We start from the raw sequence: 24,649 nt of genomic DNA on the forward strand, positions 1-24,649 counted from the left end.
AGTTGCTTTACAGATCTGGAATGTGGTATTTCAGTGGAATGAACAGAAGCATAGTGCTTCATGGGACATCATATCCTGCCCTATTACACTCTTCTGTTGGTTCACTTACTGTTGCTCAGAAATACACTTCATTAAACTGCAACTCTACTAGCTCCCACACAGGGAAAGGCCCTAAACATGGGCAGTTGCTTGTTTTAAGGAGCAGAGCCTTGATTAGCTGTTACAGTTTTATTATAATAATAAAAAATTAGGCAAAATTATTACAAGGACTGTAATATTTTCTACAAGAGCTTATACTTGCAAAAAAACAAGTGGATAATTAGAAATGAGTCACAAGAAATTACAGCATTTATGGGTCTATGCAACTCATCTAAACTGGGAAAAAAAGAAGGGATTAGACTGTGGTGGCTGTAGCATATGATTTGGTATACAGCATATACACATGCATTAGGACCAGCCAGTCCCCAAATAAATGACACAGCCTTCAGACACTCTGCACCCAGGAAAGCTGTGACTCAGTGAGCATCAATAAAAACACATATAATTCAGTCGTTTTTAAGCACTTAAACCTCTTAATTACAATTAATATACCATACTGCAAGTACTACAAATCTACTTGCTTTCATCTTAAGATCTTCTGAGCTGTGTGTGTCCACAAAGATATCGAGCAGTGTGGGCAGCGCATTTGCTACTGCAACATGACGTGCATGCTCAGCAGTATGTCTCCCAATCTGTCCCAAGGCCCAAGCAGCTGCTGCCTTAATATGATCTTCATGTTCTTCTATCAAGGAGGCACACAGTGGTGGTATTCCCTGTAGCATTAATCAAAAGCACAACCTTTACAAATGTAGACCAGGGAATCACAATGTGAAACAGATACAGATAGTTAGAAAATGTTTCTCTATTTACACTCTTCTTCTGAGAAAAGCTGTAAGAGAATGCATACTAGTGGTGTCAATTTTTACAGTATCATGATTAGCAAGAATTTTTAATACATCTTAATAAATATAGTTAAAAAGAAACAGATTCAATGTTCTAAGTCAGAAAGCAGTTTGAACAAATATGCAAATGTAAAGTATAAAAAGAATACACAACATAATTCAGGCCATGCTGAGTAAAGGTGGCAGTTTTTCTCAGACTGAAAATAAAAGAATTTGAGTGCTTATGATTCTGTGAAATTAGTTTAAGACCAGAAGGGCTCAATCACTGAGTATTTATATTTTACTATCCACAGCACTAAATTTCAACTTATCAACCTCTTCTTGAGTCCAGTAGTTCATCTTTGACTCACCCAATCACTTCTAGAAGGGTTTCAACTCTTGATTTGCAGACATCAAGAGATGGAGATCTCACATCCAGCTGTTACTAAAGTTGTTCTGGTTCGGGGCCTTTACACTTTCTCCACAACTACTTAGCAGCTGTTATTTTATGCCAAAACACTTCAACAGGAAACATTTCATGCTACTTTAGGTAAGGCAAGGCTACCAAACCTCTATCCCCAAAACCTTTTTCTCCATCCCATCTTTGCTCATCCATCCCTTCTTTGCTCTTTTCTGCAGAGTTTTCTGCTTTGTTGTTTTGGGTTTTTTCTCCAAGATATTTTTTCAAATACAGACAGTGGAACTATATATATTACTACAAATATATAAACAAAATAGATTAACTTCTCTTTTCCAATAATCCTTCATCTTCTACTCTTTCATACCACAAAGCACTAAATTGGGGGGGGACGGGGGTGGGTGTGTTCCACTGCATTACAACAGAAGAGCACACTGAAGTGTTTATCCAGTATGATCCCAAAAATCATTGTTCAAAATTCATCCTTTCCAGGTTAGTGTACCATGGAATGGATCTATCACTTTACATCATAACATCATCTATGTCTAACTGCATATGGTTATGCCACAGTGCATTTCTTTCAAATGGTTCCAGTTTACCAAGCCCCATCTTCAGCACTATGTACCACTCCACAAGCTTAATTTCCCCTGAAGCAGTTTGGGGTTTTTTTAATGGGTTTTGGGGTTATTTGGGTTTATTAGTATTTCTTTTGTGGGTCATTCATTAACATATTTAATTTCATCAAAGTTTGCCCAGATCCCTACAACAGCTCTCACAGCAGTTTCATTCAGTTATGATAGGAATTATTATTATTCTTCAAAAATTTAACATAGGGGCTTCCTCCAGAACTTAATCCTGGTTTCATCCCACTTAATGTCAAGCGCTCAACAGCAGGAGCATATTTGCTTTAGGCATCCCTGAAAGTGGAAAGACAGACACATCCAGAGAAGAAGGGCCTCCAGAGATGGCAAGAAAAAAGCATCTATTTCTTTAGATTTAAAATACAGAAGAGCATTTTTTGATCACTCCTACTTTCCCTGCATACTATATTATGTTGCAGCAACTTCCATTTTTCAACTTGCATTTCTACTAGAAGACATTTCTGTTTCTTTGTTTATATTGTTTTGTTGCTCCACTCATACATATACTTTAAATGACTGACATAGTGTGAAAATGGATCAAAAATGTTAGCAAAATTGTTTCCTTCCGCTGTCATTAGTTAGCATTATTCACATCAGACTACTGAGCCAGGCACTAATTTCACCTATTGCAAACATTGCAAATTCTCCCTCTTCTATATCATTGCCCAGCAGAATTTATTTAAACCTGAAAATGTATAACTTTACTAATTTGAAATGTTACTTGCACAACTGAATCAAACCACACTGCATTAGAAACTGAGGTCTTTTCAAGTCTGAAGATTGCTGTTGCAAGATACTCCAGCAGTACTAGCAGAGTCATGCTAGTACAATGAAGAACACTCCATTAAAGACAGTTGTTTCAAAGAAGCTTTTGATGTAGCCACAAATATACATTTTAAGAGGAAGCAGACTGCAGAAATTCAGTGACTTATTTTCTGTACCCATGCAATTGCAACACAGAAAAATCATACACTGTAATACCAACTAATCCAGGATGTTTTGTAAAAGGTTCAACACCATAAAGACACCCTTTAATCAGGTTACCATGTAATTTCAGTCATAGAAAGCAGCAATACTAGGAGGAAAGTGCATTCATCCAGAGCAAGTATATAATCCTGTCACAAAATACATTCTCTGCCTATGTTAATTTGTATCTGTACCAAAGAACACTGCTGAAGAACTACAGGAAGACAACAAAGTGATAGCTAACCTTGGAGACAATCACTGCCATTGACAGGTCCTCTGAATGAGCCGCCACATAACCGAGTGTCATGATGCCAGGCAGTCTGACAGTCCCTCTGCAGCTGCCAATACAATCAACCACGGCAGCAACTCCGCCTGAATTTACTATAAACTGTGAAAGCTGAAAAGATAAACAGAAGAGATTAGATACTGTGAAGTATCAACAGGCATAAAATACCCCATCAGAGAAGCCTTTTAATGTATTGCTCCTGTTTTACAAAATAAAGATGGAATAAGAGTGATGTATCATACAGACTCTTGGGAATTAAGTGCAGCATCAAGTTTTCAGGAATTAAAACTTGATTAGTTTTAATCTAAAAATTAGATTAAAATTAAATTAAAATTAATTAAAATTAATTTTGCTACTGTGTTTTTTATTGACTTTACTATAAAAAAATCAGGGTTCTGAATCCTTGATGCTGTATAGCATGGAATGCTATTCTCAACTCCATCGTCACACACCAGAGAAATGTGCAAATGACAGCCTATCACATGACTGATCTTGAAGATGCACCTACTGAGCCAGATACTGTTTCATCCTAGTGCCCCCTCATTCAGAAACTAACATCCTGTGTTCTGTGCAGTGGCACAGGGAGAGGCCCATTCCTCCTCTCACCTGCATTCTAAATTACCTCTGTGGCATAAAATCCTTTGTGGATCCTCATGCTGAGGCATGAAGCCAAGGACAACTGTTCTGGATGTGCAAAAATGACTTGGGCTGCACCATTCTGCCATGTTAGCATGCTCTGAGGGAAGTGTCCAGGGAACACACTTGATGGGTAATGGAGTCTGCCCCAGAATGCCAAATTACATAGCCTCGCTTATAAATGATAATCAAGTTATGCAACGTGGGTTTCTACCAAAAGCAAACTTCTCACATCACTTGGGGGACAACAGTAGAATATGTATGATATCAATAATGCATAGAAATTAAATTTAATATTATTATTTTCTTCCATACTTTTAGGTATATCCCATTCTCCCTACAGATTCCAGAAGGACCATGTTCTTAAAAGTCAAAATTAAATTAACAAAACTAAGGCACGTGAATTCCCAATCTAGTTGATTTCTATAAATATGAAATCCACCTTTGTCTTAGAGCCTTTAAAAGGAGATTGTTTTCTTCATGAAACAGCCAGATGAAATTTTCAGTTATTACTTAGGAAAATCTGTTCACGTGATTGTGAATTACAGCCAGTGGCAACCAAGTCCTATGTCTGGACACAGCCACGTGCACCTGGATGTGCAGAGCTCCTGCCGTGTCCCTCAGCCCTCCCTCTAAGTCCCTCTGCTGCTGACCTTCACATGAATTTTACTGCATATGCAGAGAGAGAGCTGAGATTCAAAAGCCATGAGTCTCAAATGACACAGCCAAGTTCTCTAGAAATACCATTTGCCAGCCTGTCTCCACTGCAAGATGTGTTGCTTGGATAGAGTTCCCAGAGCTGGACAGTCATCGCTGTCACTCTGAAGTCAGACATGGACTGTGACTTCGCACTGGGAGTCACCAAGATGCTTCCTACTGCTCCTTTGGAGAGCTGCTAGCATGGCCAGTTCCTCTTGCACGGAGGACCTGGTGCCAGAAGCTCTTCTGACTTTACCTGCAATCCTGAGTTTGGTCTCTGGCTTCTGACCCTAGGGCTCCCTTTTGCTAATGATAATTTCTTTACTTTTTTGAGGAAATGAAGTTGCATTGCCCATGAGGTACAGAGAGAAAGCAGGAAATGTGCCAAGACTGTAAACTTTTATCACCAGCTTAAAGACTGGCAGGCTGAAGAAACTGCACAACATTCATGTCTAAACATTTCTCAGTTAAGTTAGTATCATGATTTTGAAATTACTATGCTCAGCATTAGTGTGTTCCACAAATACATGGCTTATATTTCATTCCAAAGTCATATTTAGAGCCTTTTAATTATCTCTGTGGTCTGGCAGATTAATATAGTTATAATTATATGGTTTTCCTATTTATTTTGTATTGACTTTGCCAAACATCCTCACCTTCCTATGGGCAAAAACACTGTAAATGCTCAAACTCAAATTACAAACTCAAGTTACCATCAGGTTAATAACAAATAAGAGAATTTTTGACCTTCGCTGTCATTGGAAAAAGAATTAAAATGTGATCCCAGCATCCCTGAAGATTTTTAAAAAGACACACACTATTTATTATTGTTAAAGGATGATCTTGCAATTTATTAGCTGGTATCATGACTTCTGTGAGGCTTTTCTCATAATATTTTTAATATCTAGGACTGACAGTACTGTCAGCCAAGAACTCCCTCTCTGTGCTGATATCTCATAGAATGAAGTACCTAGGTATACATTTTATGATTCCCAGTTTCCTTACCCAATTCATATTCGATACACATCTCATAATATCAGCAAGCATTTCCATATTTTCCAATGAACATGCCAAACAGCCATTTGCCCTCCCTTTCGAAAAGCAAATGACAGAATAATCCTGTATTTTATTTAAAGTGTAAAATCTAATGATATGACCTTGTATTTGCATTTTCAAGGTTTTACCTCAGGCGTATGCTTTGCTATCTCTCTAATTAAAGTTGCACCATTTTTCTTGACATATTCATCTGAGTCCTTCAGGCATGTGAGCACAACTGGGAAAATTTCTGCTTCAACCACCAACTCCGCAAGATCCACTGAATGCTTTGCTATTTGGCTTAGAGCTGACAGCACCTGACGCTAGTAAATAAAAATTGTTATAAAATCAATAGTATACAAACATCGCACAACACACACACTCCCTGCACACAAAAATCTATTGCATCAAGGAAAACAAAGCAGGATAGGGAAAACAATTACAGCTATTTTACAATTCACTGAGTCAATTCACACACAAATATAATGGCACAGAACATTCGCTGGTGCCTGAATAAAAGTTTCTCTTTTGTTTTATTCCATTCAAACTTGTATGTATTAAAAAGAAAATATATATACACACTATTTAAAACTGTAATTGAAAATTTAGTAAAATCTGTAGAAAGTATTTTTATTTACATAAATTGGATCTGTCAGATCTTATATTAAGAATTTTTTGTGGAATTTTTATGTTGTCTTCTGTTTGGTAGAGTAAGACAGAATATTTACAATAAGAAACAGATTTTTTTGTCCATTAAACTCTAGTGATTAAGCCTTTGACAACAGACAGTTAAATTAAACATCCGACAACAGATCTGATGTTTCAGATTCACATCAGATGGTATATTCTAAAATACAATAAGTTCACAATTAACTCGTTTATCACATAATCTTTAGTATGCAAAACCTTTCTTGTAACTGAAATGTGCAAATTTTATCTATTAAAAGTATCTTTTGCATCCTTCATATACTATATCTTTCAAAAAAACCCCATACTACTCACTTTAAAGATTAGTTTAGCTGTTCCTCACAAAGCTGCAGTTTATATCCAGTAGCTAAATTTGTAAGTATGTGCAGAACTCTTTGTCACTAACTACATAGTTACATTTTGTTAACACCCAAACCAAGAGCTTCTAAATAAATATGCACATCCGTGTCTTTGATTCAATCTCAAGTAATGACTGGTATAATGGAGATTTAAAAAAAATTAAATGTACCTTCACTTTAGCATCAGGGTTCAGGATCATCTGAGCTAAGTAAGCGATAGCTCCTGCATCCACTACTGTCTGTGCTAACTCTGGAGAATGCTTTGAAATATCACTGAGAGTTGAAGCAGCAATCCTTTTCACAGCAATTTCTGGCTCCTGGATACAGAGCACTAAAAGAGGAACAGCGCCTGCATCCACCACAGCTTGTGACAGTTCTGTAGGTCCAAGGAAAGTAATTAAGTGAGTATGGGTGACTGACCCTTGTGCAAGCCATTTTTCACCCTGACAGATACAGCAAAGGAAAAAGGGGAGGGTGTAGTTCACTGTCTCGACATCTGCATTTCAAATCAGCCCTCCTGGTTTCATAAACCGTGTGGACCAATCCACAACTGAAAAGAATGCAGGTCAATAGATGGACCCCCATTTACATGCACACATTTGAGGTAGATTAGGCTGAAATGGTTTGTTATTCTGTTTTCTTTTTCTTTTTTTAAAGTAAGCAGATGTCAGCTGTTTAAACCCTGGCTATTCTACACTGATCAATAGGAAAGCATTTTATGCATGGCTAACAACAACACAGAAAGCCAAAGTACCAAAATTTTATCAACCAGCTAATTAGAGAGCATTTTACCCTCTTTAAATGATAAGCAGATATTAGCATAGATCAAATGCCAAAAACAAAAATACAAAAATACAAAAAAAAAAAAAAAAAAAAAAAAAAAAAAAAATTATCTTACATGAAAGATTGCGAAAATGGAACTTGCTGATCAAAACTAGTCTTTGCTACCATACACAGGATGAGGCAGAATTTATACTTTAATAACAAAAAAATGTTATCATACACAATTAGACAAATGAGAACTATCATGAGTGATATGTGTCTGAGATTAGCACAATATCCTTAACTAACTGGACCTTAAACAAAACAAAACAAAACAAAACAAAACAAAAAAAAAAAAAAACCCAAACAAAAAAACCTGAGCATGTGATTAGCTGACATGGACAAAAATGACACTATTAGAAATTCATTAGCTCTCTCTATGTATGCAGCATTAATCACAGTCCTAAAATGAGAATTACTGGGTATCAGAAGCAAAATTTATATTATAACCAAGCTGTGCTATTTTAAAATAGTGTTGAAAAAGTAGTAAAAACCACAGGGGATTTAATAATCTATTAGGCTCTTCGTTCAGTTTTGCTACACCTTATTATGCATATCCATTATTATCTTTAACATTTATCTTGACTTACAGTACCATGGCAACATATGGCTGTTGTATTTCAAGACTCTAACTTAGCTTTTGATTTATAGTCCATCCATAACGAGATTTTCATACTAAGAAAAATACAGCATACTTCATTAAATATACATAGACTAATACAGTTTTTCATGAAATCTGTAAGTCATGTCATCATTACGTTAATATCCAAATAATGTTCCAGACCAGCTTTGTTTTCAATTAGTGAGTTATAGCCACACACTGGAATACATGTGATAAGTCAAATATTTACTGTATGTTACTTTATGATACCATTTTTAAAAATATATAAATATTACATTAAAAAATTAAATAATGCAGTAATTTTTAAACTAATACAATACTCTGAAATTAGCTTAGTTGGCTAGAGCATAGTGCTAATAAATGGTAAAGTTGTGGGTTCAGCCCCTGTACAGGCCATTTACTTAAAAGTTGAACTTGATGATCCTTGTGGGTCCCTTCCAATTCAGAGCATTCTGCAAATCTGTAAAATTAACTCTACAAAGTTTGTTTTTCAAAGAAATAGTAGACTGAAAATGTAGTGCATGCATCCTCAAAATACACAAATCATAAGATTTCACAAAACTCAAATGCTATATTTTCATTTTTAAAAATCTGAAGTGAAACGTACCTGAAATGTATGTAAAAACAAATCTGAAAAGGAGCTAATCAATATAAGCGGTATAAGATACACTCAGCTTTTCATGGAAAAAGCCATGCTCAGTCTCTTCAGATCGTGTTTTGCTGCTGTACACTGACCAAGTGGAATACATGGTGATCTACTGACCAACAGTGCAGACTAACTCCTCTGACTGCACCTCAGAACTTCAGACCAACCAGCTCCATTGCCACAGTCTGCTGGGAATTGCTAATATCAAGAATTTGATGTCAAAAGGGACACGGTGCTAGAAGAATGGGTTTCTTTGATGTCTTATGAGCTAAAATCATGAAGTTCAAGCAGGCAGAAAAGAGTGATACTTTCAGGTCACAGCTACACTCAGGCATGCAAAAGTAACCGTAAAAGTTATTCCAAAAGAGCAAACTAAATCTGATTCAATTTAGATCAGCTCTTGCTGTTAGAAGTGTGATATCATTCAAATACTGATGGTTACTGTTGGTCATGGGTAATTAAATGGTTTTTCTTCCAGTGGTGTTTATAAGGTTCATGGCTAATAACTTACCACATGGAGGGCTGGACCATGTGTCAAGACAGACAAGTCGTAAATGGACTGTCAGAAAAACAGAAAAGCTGAGGCAGGGAAGAAAGGAAATACAGTATTTCCCATCATGTTTCCCTGCAAATTCAGCCCAAAATTACAATTCTAAGTATTAATGATTATATTATAAATTGTAATTCTTTTTTTTTCATCAAGAAAGGACTCAATTAATCTTCCTACTTGTAGAACACGTTTAATGAGGATTATATACCAAAGGATTCATGAAACTCTGCCATCCAATTAGAAACACATACAGAGGTGGGAAAAAAATTTAGACTGAGAAGGAGTTAGAGGCGAAAACAAACTTGGCAATAAGAAATTTTTAAAACCAAATATTCAGTCAGAAAAAATTAAACTGAAATAAATTACAAAAATACTCTTCCAAATACTACACCAAGGCTGTATTATAAGGGAAAAGACTAGATCCATAGCTGCAGAGAAGAAAGACAGCAGAGAAAAGCTAATGTATGAACCTCATTTAATTCCACAGAAGGTTATGAAAACCACGGGCTTGGAATTCACATTGGGGTACAACTTAAGGAACTTATCTGTCTCAATAGGACACGAAATAAAGATGCTTGACTCCAGTCCGAAGGCAGTAGAAATCAGAAGGCTTTATTTACAATTCATTCAGCCCTTTTATAACATGCTGCACTAATAAGACACATTATTGGTCTATAGGGACTGAGACCTCCCCCATTGGCTAAGTAACAGAAATAGCAAACAACATCTGTTGTTATGGGAAAGGAATATTGTTTACACAAGGCTGTTTTGGGAAAAAGAAAAACTGTTGAGAAGTTTCCCTTGAGAAGAGCTAGCTCTTCTCAAGCGCAGAAAATATTGGGCCCACACTTGTCCAAGTATATGATGATAAAGGTGAACCCCTATGTGAGGTGAAGTAGGAAATTGAACTCCTTATGTTCAGACACAAGAGAACTATGGCTCAAAAGTGACCATAAATTAATCACTTTCATCCAGATCTACATGAGGAAGATTTTAGCAAGTGGAGATACTGCAGACAAGATTCAAATGGATGTAGAAGAAAGACTAATAAAGACAGATTTTGGAGTCTGAGATGCCACCAGTTCTAGTACAACTAGAAGCTGTACTAGAGTTGCGCTGGTTTGTCTCAATACCAAAGTACTCATCAGGGATGAAGAAATTAATACAAAGTAAGTTGAAGACTCATCATGAGTTTATGTGATCAGGAAGAGGGGAAAGCCAACAAAGTGGAGTCAAGATCCTACCTACACACCCACTGAAAACAATAGGAAGTCTAACAGGATTATTCTAAATTAGTTTAAGATGTTAAAAAAAACTCCAGACCTACTAATACTAACACATTGGCAATAATAGTATGGATTAAAAAAAACAGATGAGGATAAAAAATATGAAGGTGAGAAAGTGAATGTCCAGGTTGTCCCCAGAGAAAGAAAATCAGCTCAATATTATACTGACAATATACAATACTATATCCCCATAGTAGAGCACCAGCAAAACCCCTGGTTGGAAGGAAATTCAAGTTTCAGTTCAGACCAGGGTTCTCAAACAGACCTTGCTGTGGTAGCAGGTGCATCCACAGGAAACAACAGGTTTTGACCAAAACAACCACCAATATTGTATTTTTCTGAGGACTCTGTGATCACATTATGGCCACAGAGAAAGACTAATTCCCACAAGTAGCCCACAGGCTGCACTTCAAAATCAGAGGTTTATGTAGGCCACTACAACCACAGTGCTACAGATTCCACTGGAACCAGTGGGAAAACCTCTCATCAGGAGGATGGAGGTTAGACTCAAATCACTGAAGAGCTGAAGAATCACTTCTTGTAGCTGATGCTGCTTCAAGCAGGAAGCTGGACTAGAGATCTCCCGAAGTCCCTTCTAAGCTGAGTTATGATCCACTGTATGACAGAAAATGAGCAAAACTCTGCTCTTTGCAATACACTTTGGTATAAACAGTGTTGTTTATTTTTGTTTTCCCACCAATTCACAATACACTGAAGCAAGTACGAGACAATTAATAAATTACACCTTTAATGCAGACAAAGAAAATGGAAAGACAAATTATATGCATACTTCAAAGAAAGCGATATTGCACTTTAACTGAATATGGTATAAGTAAAATGTTACAAAATATTTTTCATGAACATGCTGGTATTAATGGTATTTGAAACACTTTCCATTCTTTTTAAAAGCAAATAGTAGAAATAATGAATGGCAAACTCACAGCACACTACTTTGTACACTTTGGAGTAAGATCAGTATCTGAAATTCAGCTCAAAGGGAAAGAAAGAGCAGAACTGCAAGAACAGTCTCTAAATTTTGGAATCTGACCTGAGAAGATTTCTAGTATCTTGAAACCTCACGAGACATTTATCTTGACCTAAAATCTCACAGGCCTTCTTGAGACATCTGTTCACAGAAGAACTGCTTTTTAAGAGATTTTTGTATGAAGTCAGTATAGAACTTGCTAAGCAGAGAGTGTTTTCATCGGGGTGGGGGTGGGAAGCCTCAGTTTCTCAAAGTGGAAGTCTTTTCATGGGAACATACACTGCTGTTCTTAGTAGCTTTACTGGGTTCAGGATGCAATTTCTGATTAAAAGCAGAGCGAGCCTCACCATTGCAAACAGTTATCACTGAATGCTGGGAGCCTTTGACTGCACTCATGAAGACAGAGCTTCATATTCTGCCTAAAATAAGACTTTAATCCCAGAGATATGCCCTAATTATTGAACTTTTCTTGTTGGGGCAAGCAAATCTCCCTACCTCCCAATCTTTTCAGGAGAGAGAAAAAGTCTTGTCTTAATATTGTCCCAGTTCAGAATGGTAACAGTTTTTGAAACTGAAAAATCTTTTGTGGCTGGGGGAAACCATTTCACACCCCGCTCTATTTTTAAACTTAAAGCTGCTTTATGTGTCCACAGAAAGTCAATAACAGAATATCATAACCACCAAGTTTTGTCAACAGGAGCATGCCAGTCTAATCCAGAGTTTCTTGAACAGTAACAGGTATTGATAAGAAAAAGTCTCAGTATCTCATTTTTCCATCTCTGTATCCCATCTCCAACAATATCATGTTGCAAAGGCATGCTTGTAGCAGTGTAAGAAACACATGATGCACAGAGTGATCTTTTCTTAATATAACTCTTTCATTTTCAATAATCATTTTAGACACATCCTGTGACTGTGTTATAGGGGCAGGTAAATCCCCTAAATTGGCTGTAGCTGGTCAGTTTTTTCAGGGATCTTTTGGTGGGCTTTTGTTGGCATTTGGGGGTTTTTTACTGATTACATCTAGTGATCTGTCTATGTCCCGATGCTTGCAGCTTGGTGGCACTCACAATTTCAACCTAATTTCTGAGGATGCTGCTCTTATTGTTGTTGTAAATTGACATAAGGTATGCACCCATTCACCATCAGCAAATAAATTATTCATAACCATGGAATAAAAATTTGTACAAGGAATTTGTTGTGTTCAATACCCCCACATCACCTCCATCTTTGCAGACAATGCTGTCACAGAGTGAACTGGATCACACTAAAGCTCAGCCAGCATTCATGCAGTGAATAGCATGAAGGGCAATTGAAGTGAGTCAATATTGATTTAGTGACATAACAAAACTGCAGAAATGTTTATGTTAAGAGTAACATGGACACACACACACACATGCTACACACATTTATACAAATGAACGCTTTTGATATTTGAATAAATGTCTTTCAGATGGAAGGAACAATTATTTTCCACCAAGGGTGGAATTCAATCCTGATGACCAAATGATAAAAGATCATTACCAGGGAGGTGTGCCAAGAATTAATTTGTTCCCCAGAAAACACAGTCTGTTAGAAAGGTGCTAACAACTTTGGAGACTGTCCCAGTAAGCTAACCCTCTAAGTGGGAAGGGAGAATCCTTCTGCAGTCCAACATTCTGTATTGATTAAAAAACAAAGAAAATCACTTCCAAAATCAGTCTATGTACATTTTAGAGCCAAAACCAAATATAAAACCAGGAATTAATGTTATGATCCTAAAATTAGTTTAACTTTGAACAATACAAACACTAACAGTTTCTCCCACTCCTTCCAGCCAGCAGTTTCTTCCCTCAGTTCTTTCATTCACAGTCTAAACTTTTACTTGAACTATATAAATAGCTGGTAAAAGAACTATCAACCACGTGGATCAGCTTTTAAATAGGAACATGACACCACCAGTGAGTTATACAACTGCCTGTGAGACAGCAGTGAACCGCTCAATATTGGATTCCTAGGATCTATTCCTGACTCTCAGCGAGTAGTGTGGTCCGCTGGCTAATGATAACATACTGCAATAAATCTGGCCTATTTATCCTGCAAACACTACTGTAAGCTGAATGAAACTTGCTTCTCCCAAGGCTTCTCCATTCAACTATGTATATAAAAGAAGAACTACTGTCAAACAAAAGAAATCTGGTTCTGCAGTAACACCTACACAATATATAAAGATTCAGAAATCTCTTCATGAAGAGGAATAAAGCAGTGTCCTTTTCTGGCCACAAGCCAAACACGTCTCTTAAAGCATCTCTCATAACTGGCCACTGCTGGTGTCAGGTATGCCAGTTTCCCACAAAAAGGTATAGCATTGTCGGAATAGTACAGTTACACTAGGGTTTTATCCCAGTTTAAAATTTGTAACAGTGGAGAAGAAAAAGCATCTTGTTCTATTTACCAAAATAACACAATTTATTATTATTATCACATAATATTAAGCTAAAAGATTACACACATGAGACTTGTTACCTGGACTGTGTCGGGCAATATACCCTAATGCCCAAGATGCACCTTCTTTGACTCCAGGGTCAAAATCTTCCAAGCAAATCACCAGCATTTCCAGTGCTCCACACTGAACTACTGCCTGAGCTAGTTGTGGAGAATGTTTAGCAATTGCTCTTAGCACAAATGCAGCTGTTTTCTTGTAGTAACGCTAGACAAATCAGAAACAAACAAACATTCACTAACATTAGAAGTTCAAAGCATAATGTAGTACAGACATGCCTAAATTAGACGTTTTTAGTAGCAGCAATATCCCATACAGATCCAAATCAGGACCACTAGACATCACACACACAATGAACCTACGGTTCTTTGGGACAGTTCATGACATAAAACCTGCAGCAAGTGCATAAACAAACAGAAAAAACTAAAGAGAGCTAAGGGGACAAGGGAAAAAGACAGTAGTCTAGGTAGTTCTGTTTAAGTGAATAATGAACAAGAGGAGCTGCAAAAACAAAAACTCAACATATTTAACCAGATTACACAGGTTATGCAGGGCAAGCTCCTAAAATAATTCTACCCATCCGTAACACTTGCCAGGTTGTACACTTTCTAAAATAGATACCCTCACAACATTTCTATGAGAAAACACTACTGAAATTTGCAAATAGGGAACAGACACAGAGAGAATTAGATCTAATGAAAGAGTTTAGGATCTGAATGCTGAAATGCCTAAATACTGCCTAAAATCCACAGCAAGGATACTGAAAACCCATCCCACCAACATCCAATACTGAATAATCCTCTGTTTTGACCATGCAGCCTGCAATTTTACTCCAGAAAAAGCTCACTTTGAACAGGACTAAGCACCCTGGCCCTTTTGTCATAAGAGCATGCAAAGTCTAAACTCTTCCTTTAATTCTGCCCACCTCTCTCAGTGATGGACCAAATAATGTTTTCATTATGTATATATAATGCATGGCACTGCACACAGCATGGGGTTCTCACATAAACTGCAGCAGTGATTTCTTCTAAAAGGACAGTCTTCCCTCAAAAAGTCACATTTCGTTCTCCTCCTGCAGTTTTATAATCACCATTAGGATATGGAAGTTGAAGATTAAGTTTCTTCTACTGCCTTACATTTCCAAAATCCAGAGCCCAGCTGAAGTACTCTGGCCAGAGAAAACCATGTTGTGAGAAAGTAAGTTCCCTTCCCTCATGAAAGGCAAGATTCGTGGGGACACAAGTAACCTGCTGCTACGTCTATGTGTCTGGAGTATAGCCTCCAGCCCGGGCATTGACAGATGATCCCTATGGACAAGCTCTAGAGGGCTCTCTCTCCGTATGCCAGCTGGCTTTGATCTCATCCCAAGATGCTTGATTCTCCCCTGCTCTGCACAGGGAGCCTGGGCACTTCACAGTGCTAGTCCTACTGTCAAGGTACCCACAATTTAAACAATGCAAAGCCCACATCCCTTCTGGATCAAGTCCAGAATAACAAAGAACCACGTGAGTGCTTTTGTGCATCCTGTAAGGTACCCAAACACCTTCACAGCCTGATCTAAAGCACTAAGATATGGCAACAAAACAGTACCTGCAATGGCCTCCCAGGAAATAAAATTTTGTAAATGGACTATCAAATAAAATAAAATAAAATGCACCCAGGAAATAAAATGTACCCAGGGCTACTCCCTGGCCTTAAAGGAAGGTGACAGAGCATAACATATCCATCCATCTAAACTCCTCTTTCCTCAAAGCACAATGGCCTCATCTATGCAACTGGAAACTGTTTCTGCCTTGTGATATCCCTTAAACCATGTGTAAGCATTGTTGAGTAATTTGATGGCTGGTATTAGCTAAAACCACATCAGAGACCATGCTACTGATTAATGAGCACAGTTATCTTTCAGTGCTCCACCACACGCCCTTACCCCTTCCTTAGTTTACCAGTATTGATATAATTCCTTTATGTCAAAAATCCAGTTTTCTAAGTTAAGGCCTACAAGCAGGTACATTAAACATAATTTACAAGCAAAGCATTAAACCTCATTTAGGGGGAACAGAAGTTAAGGGAAACAGTACAGACAAATGGTCAAATCCCTAGATAATCTAAGTTACTGAAAGCTTTGCTGAACTCGATGAAGCCATATTTGTTTACATAAATCTATGTCTGTACAAATATGGGTATGTTGTTTCTGTTAATTAATTATGCTCCTGGCAAAGAAAAACACTTCTTTGTTTTCATTATTCAAAACATATTCTTTACAAACAAACCATATTCACAGGCATAGCTATAAAACTGAATTCTACTCCATTTAATTGATAAAACATTGATCTGGGTGTTACCCTGTGACTGTTCCCCATAAATCAGTAGAAATAGTATTCATTGTGTGCCCAAAGAATCTCATTCTTAAATACAGATGTTGATACACTAAAAGTGAGTGGAACAGAAAAGGGGTTTTTGCCTGTGGGAAGTGACAAACCGTCTGCTTGCTAAACTCTGCATGAACAGGATGAGTCTCCTTCACTTGCCCACAGTCACCAAGGCATAGCAGGCTTTCCATGACCTCACACAAGTCTCACTTTTCTTCCCCTAATTACTCTATCTCAAGGTACTTGTGCTAATTTAGTGAGGGTTTCAAGTTGTAGCAGGAGGTAGTTTCCAAACCAACAGTGGGTAGAGTTTTGTTCTATATCTTCCCTTAAAAATAGAAATAAAATAACCAAAATGCTTATAACCTTGTCTAATTAAAATCTTTACATTGTCTTCATACTATACCAGCATCTTGCCATTAAAGTTTTTCTTTAGCATTTTCTTTTCCAATTTTAATTGTAGAGGCAATGATTCTATATGCACAAAAAGTATGCAATGAGTACATTTACATCTTTGTTTTCCTCAAAAGATTGAAAATAAAAAATACATGGTTTTCCAAATTATATTTCCATTGAAAACCTACTTTTCTTAAATCAAATCTGCAACATAAGTATGGTTGTGATATCACTGCACTTAACCTTCGGCTGTCAGTTTCCAGCTGTTAGGAACCTTACTTGAAAATATTTCTGTTAATCTAGGTTAGCATCATTCGAAGAATCAAAGTTGAAAGACACTTGAGAAAAACGTGAGGAAGGGAGTGAAAGAGACCAACAGATTTACTTGCATTGCAATTGTGACTGTACTTTTTTAGTTTTGACAAATACGAAGATGAAAACCTTTCCAGGTATTTTCCTGTGTCAGAGGTTTGTTATTTCTCATGCTACAGATTTTCAAAGACCTTTGTTTGGAGATATAAAGTACTTCATTACACAAGCTCAGAGATTTTATATGTGTTTTACACGTATCTGGTATTATGGACAAAACCTAGTCAATTATCACCACAGCTTCCATACTGTCTCCTTTTTGAAGAGGGACCTTTTACAAAGCATCACTCAACATTTTAAAAACGTTACGGTGCAATGAATGTATCTCCTACAGTGCATTAAATGGTAATACAATATTTTAAAGTCAAGCTTATTTGAAGTCAGACTTAGGCATACAATACACAGTGATCTCTCAGGGGTTCAAACATACATGCTGCTCTGACTTCAAAACATTTAATGTCCTATTAGAATAACAGCAGATGCTGATACAGAAAGATTTCCCTTTCCCTGTATAATAGTTAAAGAAAATATTATTTAAGAGAACAATCATGTCTTACATTCTCCTCAGGCAATGAACATATGAGCTGTGGAAGAATGCCTGCCTTCACGATTGCCTCTGCCATCTCCATGTCATAATCAGCAAGTCTCCCAAGAGCCAAGGCAGTGGTCTGTCGAATACTTGGGACGACATCCAGCAGAAGAGGTCTCAGCAAACACACTACACCTAAGTTGCAGCAAGAAGACAAAAGCCAATTTGGTAAGCAGAAGTTTTTCTAAATATTTGCCTTTACTCATAAAAACCAATTAAATTACTCTTCCAGGTAACAAGAACACGTAGGAAATCCAGGTGTTCCACTGTAATGAAGTTGGCACTTGGATACCACTGCTGATGTATAGCAATATTTCTGCCCACTTTTCATAGGTACAAAACAATTCTGAAATATGAAAAAAGTCATATGTAGAAATAAAGTGAATTTAAATATCTATAAACTATGTAAACATATTCAAGTTTACACCAGAAAATTAGTTATATTCAAACACACATAAAATGCATGTGCTACCATGTGCACGGGAAACTCTATCTGGAAATTCTGGTGAGAAGACATTGGCATGTCCCTCATTCATCATGCCAGCAGAACCTCTACATTGAATGACACCAAATTATATTTCATCTGTTGTAAGTAATGACTGATTTGAAGACCAATATCCATAACACATTACACTCCTGATAGAAGAGTTGTAGATTTTCTTATCATTTTATTATTTATGATGCGTTTTCACTGGTGAGTTCACAGTGTATCAGCTAAGCATAAAAAATGTGAAAGCAGCAGCAAAGAAAACTCTAAGAAACCACAGACTGAATGACTGGATAACAAATAGCAAGTGAAATGGAGCTCAAGCAGGGAACCCAACTCCAACCTCACGTATGCAGTGATGGACCCCAAACAGGTTACTACCAATCAGGAGAAAAATCTTGATGTTAGAACACACAGTTTGATAGAGATCCCAGCTCTTGCTCAGTAGTAGAGAAGAAAATTTACCTGCAGAAGTATACAGAGTGCTTAGGATTATTTGGAAAGGGGTAGAGGCTAAAGCAGGGGTCATCACTATCCTTCATTTAATACTCTCCACCAGAGTGGAATTGAAAAAGATTCAGTGAAAGGGAACAGGGATGATCAAAGATGACCAATCTGTATGTGGAAGCTCTTCCTGTTAAACTAAGACTCTTCAGTAGGGATAGAAATGAGATCCAAATGGTTATATAAAGAATGTGATTCATAAGGTCTGGGATGAGAAAATTACTTGTATTGTGATCCTTCAAATGTGCTGTCCTGTAGCAGCCAGCTCCATGAATTAACATTTTGAAGCTTTATACCTTATCCAGAAGCAGAGGTCTCTGAAAATGGAGAGGCGTTACAACAGGACAACAAACACTGAGAGCTACAGGGATCTTCTATCAGCTCTCTCAGTCCTTTCCATTATTTTTTTTTTACAAATATAAAGATTTAGTGGAGCAACAGTGAAAGAAAGCAAGACTTGCCTTCTCAAGGGCTCATATGGTTATTAGCACTGAACAAAGGCCTTTTGGTGTGACAGTGCCACAACAGGGGGATCGCTGCCTAATGGCAATCAACAAACATCCAGGTGTTCAACAGGTACTCCATGACAAGGAAAAGCTGAGGACCTCAAAGCAAGGAACAGGCCCAAGGGATGGAGGCTATAACAAGATATACCTGTAGCATACTTCTTGCCCAAAAAAGAAAAAAAAAGTAAGTAGAGCAGCAGTAAAATTCTCACCTTTATTTTACACCAAAATCAAATTGCTCCCAGCAAGAAGAAAACAGCCAAATCATCTATACACGGCTCTGAAGGGACTGGGAAGGAGGACACAAAAAACTAACCATGGAGGCCATGCTGTCCACTAACAAATTTCTAAGAAGGTCAATACTCTAGACAAAAGCTGCACTGTCATGAGAAGAACAGCTTCTTCTAGCCAGTCATCTATACCCTCTGTGGGAAGGTATTTTCTTGTCCTTCCCTCTAACATCAGTTCCATGGTCAAACAGCTACTGAAATTCCTAAGGGGACCTCACACTGTTCTTATGACCTACATTGAAGGTGTTTCAGTGAAGCAGGAACAATTAAAAGTAGTTCACTTTTATTCACTGTACAGGTATTACTTGACTAGAGATAATATGAAAACAAGATGATTTAATAAATAGAAAAGCAAAAAAGAAAGGGGGAAAAAGTTTTGCTGATGTAAAAGAGTCTGCCAAAGTGGCTGGGGGAGAGGGAAAGGAACACTTCAGCATGCAGTGCCCTGACCCTAAAAAAGCCAAGAGCCTGATGGCTGGGACATTAAACCAGGATGTGTCTGACAGTTCAATTCTGATGACCTCAAATCCAGTGAAATTTAGAGAGACTAGAATCACTTCAGGAGCTAGGTCCAGACCACATGACACATTTCTGACCTTTATGACATACCTAGGCACTGCAAAATGTAAAACCATGTTTAATAAGGTTTACATACATATATGCTTTGACTTGTTCCAAATGTGAGATTTATATATTTTGTATTTTCAAGATTAGCTGATACAAGTTTCACTTTTGGAACAGCCTAAAAAGCCTTCAATCTGAAAATGCTTCCAAGCAGCATCCCTCCCCACAACCAATGCGTTTCATTTCATGAAAGTATAAACCATGCAAAGTTTAGTGATGACATTCAAGAATCAGCACAAAATGTTCTACTGTGAATTACTTTAGCTGGTAAAACTTATAGTGAGGAAAGAGATGAAAAATGAAATGGGAGTTACTGTTTGAAGAAAGGACACAAAATGTTACAAAAGGGTTAGGAATAAAAAACAGGTTTAGAAATAATGGCAATTGTGCTGGTCCTCAAGGAGACTGTATTTTCCTAAAATGTTTGAATGTAAGAAGAGACAGTAGACAAATAATTATAATGGAATGAGTTTTGGAGAAACAAGACAAAGAAAAAAAATTCCTGGTTCTATACAAGCCTTATATCCACATCAAATTAACTGAGCATTGAGAAGTATTTATATGTTCTATGCCTAGACCATGCCTGTGCATAGAACATAATTAAAAGCTTTTACCTCTACTTTCCACCTTCTCTTAAAACCACTTTTTTGCTCTGTGTCAAGATGCTTTCCATCACCTCCAATTACTCTGCAAGACCAACTGCTTGAGGAGTTTTCACCATTGTCATAATTTTTGTATCTTCATTTTTGTACCTTCAGCAAACCTAGTAATTCTTTCTTTACAGCACTTAGAAGAAAATAATTAATTCTGAGAGTGTGGAAACAGCTACGCAGAGATTCTACAGTCTCCACTAAAACACCTATAGGAAGGCCAAGATATCCAACTTTTTATTCTATGGCATTTGAACATAGTGCTGTAAAGGACAGATGTGCCTGACACAGGATGAGGCTTTCCTGCACTGGGCCCAACCCAGCTCTTTGTTCCAGAGACAGCTGTATTTGGTGACCTCCTGTATTTGATCTCTTCCTTTCATCTATCCTGTTTACAGCAGTCTACTCCTCCAAGGAGGTCCAAGCCAGGATTCCTATCAGCATTTTTAATTAAATTCAAATGCATTTAACATTATTTAGAGTAGTAAAATAGGCAAGAACCTTCCAACAACTTCCTTTTATCTTGACCATTTACTCAAGTGAACAGGGCCAGACAGATCATGGAGTAGCCGTGTCTCGTTGCTGAAAACTTTAGAACCCTTTGGTCTTCTTCTAAATAAGACTGTTGTGACAGAAGTAGGAAATTCATTAACTCTAATTCAAAAGCAACCACACAGAAAGTAAACTACAAAATAAGGAGTTTAGACTATTGGACTAGATTTATTTTGGAAGAGTTCCCACTAGCACTCAGGAACTGAGTAACAGAGAATTACTGCCAAATATTCTCTCTTGCATCACAGAACCTTGACTGACATTGAGCAAGGAATGATTCCCCTTTCTATCCTCAGTTTCCCACTCAAATTTGCTTCAAAGAATGACACACTTTAGAAGCTGAATCACTCTTAACACACACTTCTCAAGTGGAACTGTTACATACAGGCCTGATGCACTTTCTTTTAGCAAGCAAATGCTGGCTGCTGCCTATCTGGAAAACAAACAAACAAAAAAACACTCAGGGAAGCAGCAGGTTCCAATGTTTTCATTCTAAGTTTCTGTAGCAAAGAAGCAGCTGCTGTTCTAGAGACAGCAATCTTTGGCCATTTCGATTTTTTTTGAGAAAACAACCTGGAATTCATGCAAAGTATTTCTACCCTCCTCCCATATCCATCAAATCCTTGTCAAACTTGACTAGTCACAAATCAGAGAAACATCACTACACTGGAAATTCTTTCCATTTCTGTGTCTGAAGATGACTACTCCTACCTTATCTTCCTTCCTTAAAGGAAAAAGAATTTCTATTTTAAAATGTGAAAAAAAGTCATTCTACACTACTGTTGTCTCTGGACACACTCTTGTCTTGAAGATGCTGTCTTTCTAATTTATGCTTTGGACCAAGATAATGTCTTCTCATTTTTGTGCACTATCTGTTACATTTAGAATGTTCACTGAGCTAACGTTAACCATCATATCAGCTTGATTTTTTCAGAGCTCCTCATGTCAAATTCAGCTGACTTGACACGGAAATAAAATGGAAATTTAATTCTGCCTCACCCCAACACCCTATCTTCAACTACCCTTTTCTAGGAGCTGCATTGCAGTAGGTTTTAAATCCCCCTACTTAAAACAAATTTTCCAGAGGAGCAGTGAGAGAGAATTTTCACACTCAGTTGTCTTAACACAGCCTGTTCCAGAGACAGCAGAGCATGCAAGTCTCAAGTACACACTCCTCAAGTGTGACTCGTCATGAGGAAGGACTCCTCACTGCGACAGTTCCATGCCCAGCACAACTGCCATCCTTCAGAGATCAAAGGGAACATAAATACAGTTTGGTAACAGAGACTCTGGCTGATCAAGTAATTCATACAGCAACTACCAGATGGTGTGGGACGTAATGCAGATTCAGTTTGACAGTATCACTGAAGATTCCTGAAGGATCGAGGAACAGTAAGTTTCTCCTCCTTATATGCCAGACCCTGTTTCTGCATTAATGAAGCAGAACTAATCCTGTTACAAGAAGACAAATTTCTGAAAATACCCCTTACAAGGCTGTTAGTGGCCACCATGCAATTGTGCACAGACGCACCAAAAGCAAGGTGGTCACAAGGCGCTGCTTCTTTTTAATGTCCACTTGTTAAGATGAGACTGAAATTCCTAAAAATTCTGGGTTTGACATCTTACTTGTGAATCTCCAGACAGGCCAGGAGACTGAGAAGAGGAGGTATGCTGGAACAGTTGAGGTTTCACTTGACTGAGTTACAGAAAAAGCCAATCCTCCAGCTTCAGCTGCATTTATTTTCTCCTTCTCTGTCATGTCTCTTGTACTTTCCTTAAAGCAGCCTCCTTCTTCCCTTCATCAGGCACCACAATGTCATCAAGCCTTTGGGAAAGCCACTCTCCACACCTGATCTACTACAACTGCAAATACAACCTTTTGTACCTTTTGTCTTTTCTGCCACATTGCATAATCCGCTCCCACTTCTCCTACTGCTAAAGCTCAGTAAAGCTTCTAACTCAAAATAAAAATATTTTTTAGAAAACACAAAACCAAACCAACCAAACAGCAACAAAACAACAACAAAACAAAACAAAACAAAAAAACACTACCACATGAAGCTGTGTGCATACTTTACAAAAGGTACATAAACTCCAGTGTTTAAACTGGCTACTTGGGGGCACAGGAGTCTGTCCATGCATATCCACCTGCAAGATCCAAATGCTCCCTCCAAATGCTTTCTATTAAGCACAGTGCTATCAAACCATATTCTTTAATATTATTTAAAATATGGAACCATATCCTAAAATCCCTTCCTAGGGTCTGGTTCTGATTACACAGGACCAAGTGTCCAACTGTCACATCCAAAAATGATACATTTAAAACACATACATCAGAACAAAAAGTTGAGAAAAGCATGGACAAAAAGATTCAACATAATTGGAGGAGGGAAATCAACTTCAACAGCGTTTTCTTAAAAATAAAGGCTCCTAAAACCAATCCAGAGATTCAGAAATATAGTTTTTAAAACCTGTCACCAGTGGAATAGGTCTGGAGCCAGGAAAGAACACTGATGACATCACCCTTATCACCCTTTAACTACAGAAAAACAGACCACTAAATAGGGGAAAGTCTGCTGTGCCACAAGGGCTGGTGGTGGAGCCCTAGTGTGATTGAGGTAAGCCCTGCCTCCAGGCTTTAGCCTCTTGCCAACATGGGTTGTGTGGAACAGGTGCAGAAGAAAAAGCACACAGGTAAAAGCAGAGGAGAGGGCTCTGGACCGGAGTATTAGGCCTGATAAGCAGCTTGATACCAGGCACAATGGAAGGGAGAGCTGGGCTCAGGGCTGCGGGTGATGGAGTGGGAAAACAGCTGGAAGAGATCCACTGGGAGAGGATCTTCTTTTACAGCGACATTTTAGAACTTTCCTGGAACCATGCAGACTGGCCAGCAAGTCAGCAAGGCAGAGGAACAGCAGTTGAAGTTATCTGCCCAAAATGATAAAAATACCCCAGCAGCAATGTGAAGGGAAGCCAGGTGTGCAGGGCCCCAGCACCACACAGATCTGGTTTTCCATGTTCCATACTCAGCTTTCCCAGTGACTTCTGTGGCCATTATGCTTAAGAATGTGATTAACCCCTAGAAAAGGGTTAAAGACCTGATCTTGTAATATCTTTAAAGTCAAAGCAGCAAGACTAAACTGTTTATTAATCACAATGATAGCCTTAAATAACTCACATATTAAAAGCAGCATTCTCATCACCATATGTTCTAATGCAAGATAAATAAATAAAAACTAATCAAATAATCAATCAAAAACTAATAGGCAGAAG

At 37.7% G+C, this 24,649-nt stretch overlaps 1 protein-coding gene across 1 annotated transcript in view; it reads right to left on the reverse strand.

The window, feature by feature from the left end:
• SPAG6 (sperm associated antigen 6) overlaps positions 1–24,649 on the reverse strand; it is a 35,639-nt gene that overhangs the window by 7,229 nt on the left and 3,761 nt on the right. The window contains exons 3-8 of the mRNA XM_083855981.1: positions 17,732–17,898; positions 14,064–14,247; positions 6,818–7,023; positions 5,751–5,924; positions 3,190–3,342; positions 621–812 (exon numbers count right to left, since the gene is read on the reverse strand). Coding sequence (XP_083712107.1) covers positions 621–812; positions 3,190–3,342; positions 5,751–5,924; positions 6,818–7,023; positions 14,064–14,247; positions 17,732–17,898 — 1,076 coding nt within the window. The remainder of the gene's footprint in view (positions 1–620; positions 813–3,189; positions 3,343–5,750; positions 5,925–6,817; positions 7,024–14,063; positions 14,248–17,731; positions 17,899–24,649) is intronic.

The sequence above is a fragment of the Zosterops lateralis genome (genome assembly GCF_965231275.1).
Source record: "Zosterops lateralis genome assembly, chromosome: 1".
Taxonomy (NCBI): Eukaryota; Metazoa; Chordata; class Aves; order Passeriformes; family Zosteropidae; genus Zosterops; species Zosterops lateralis.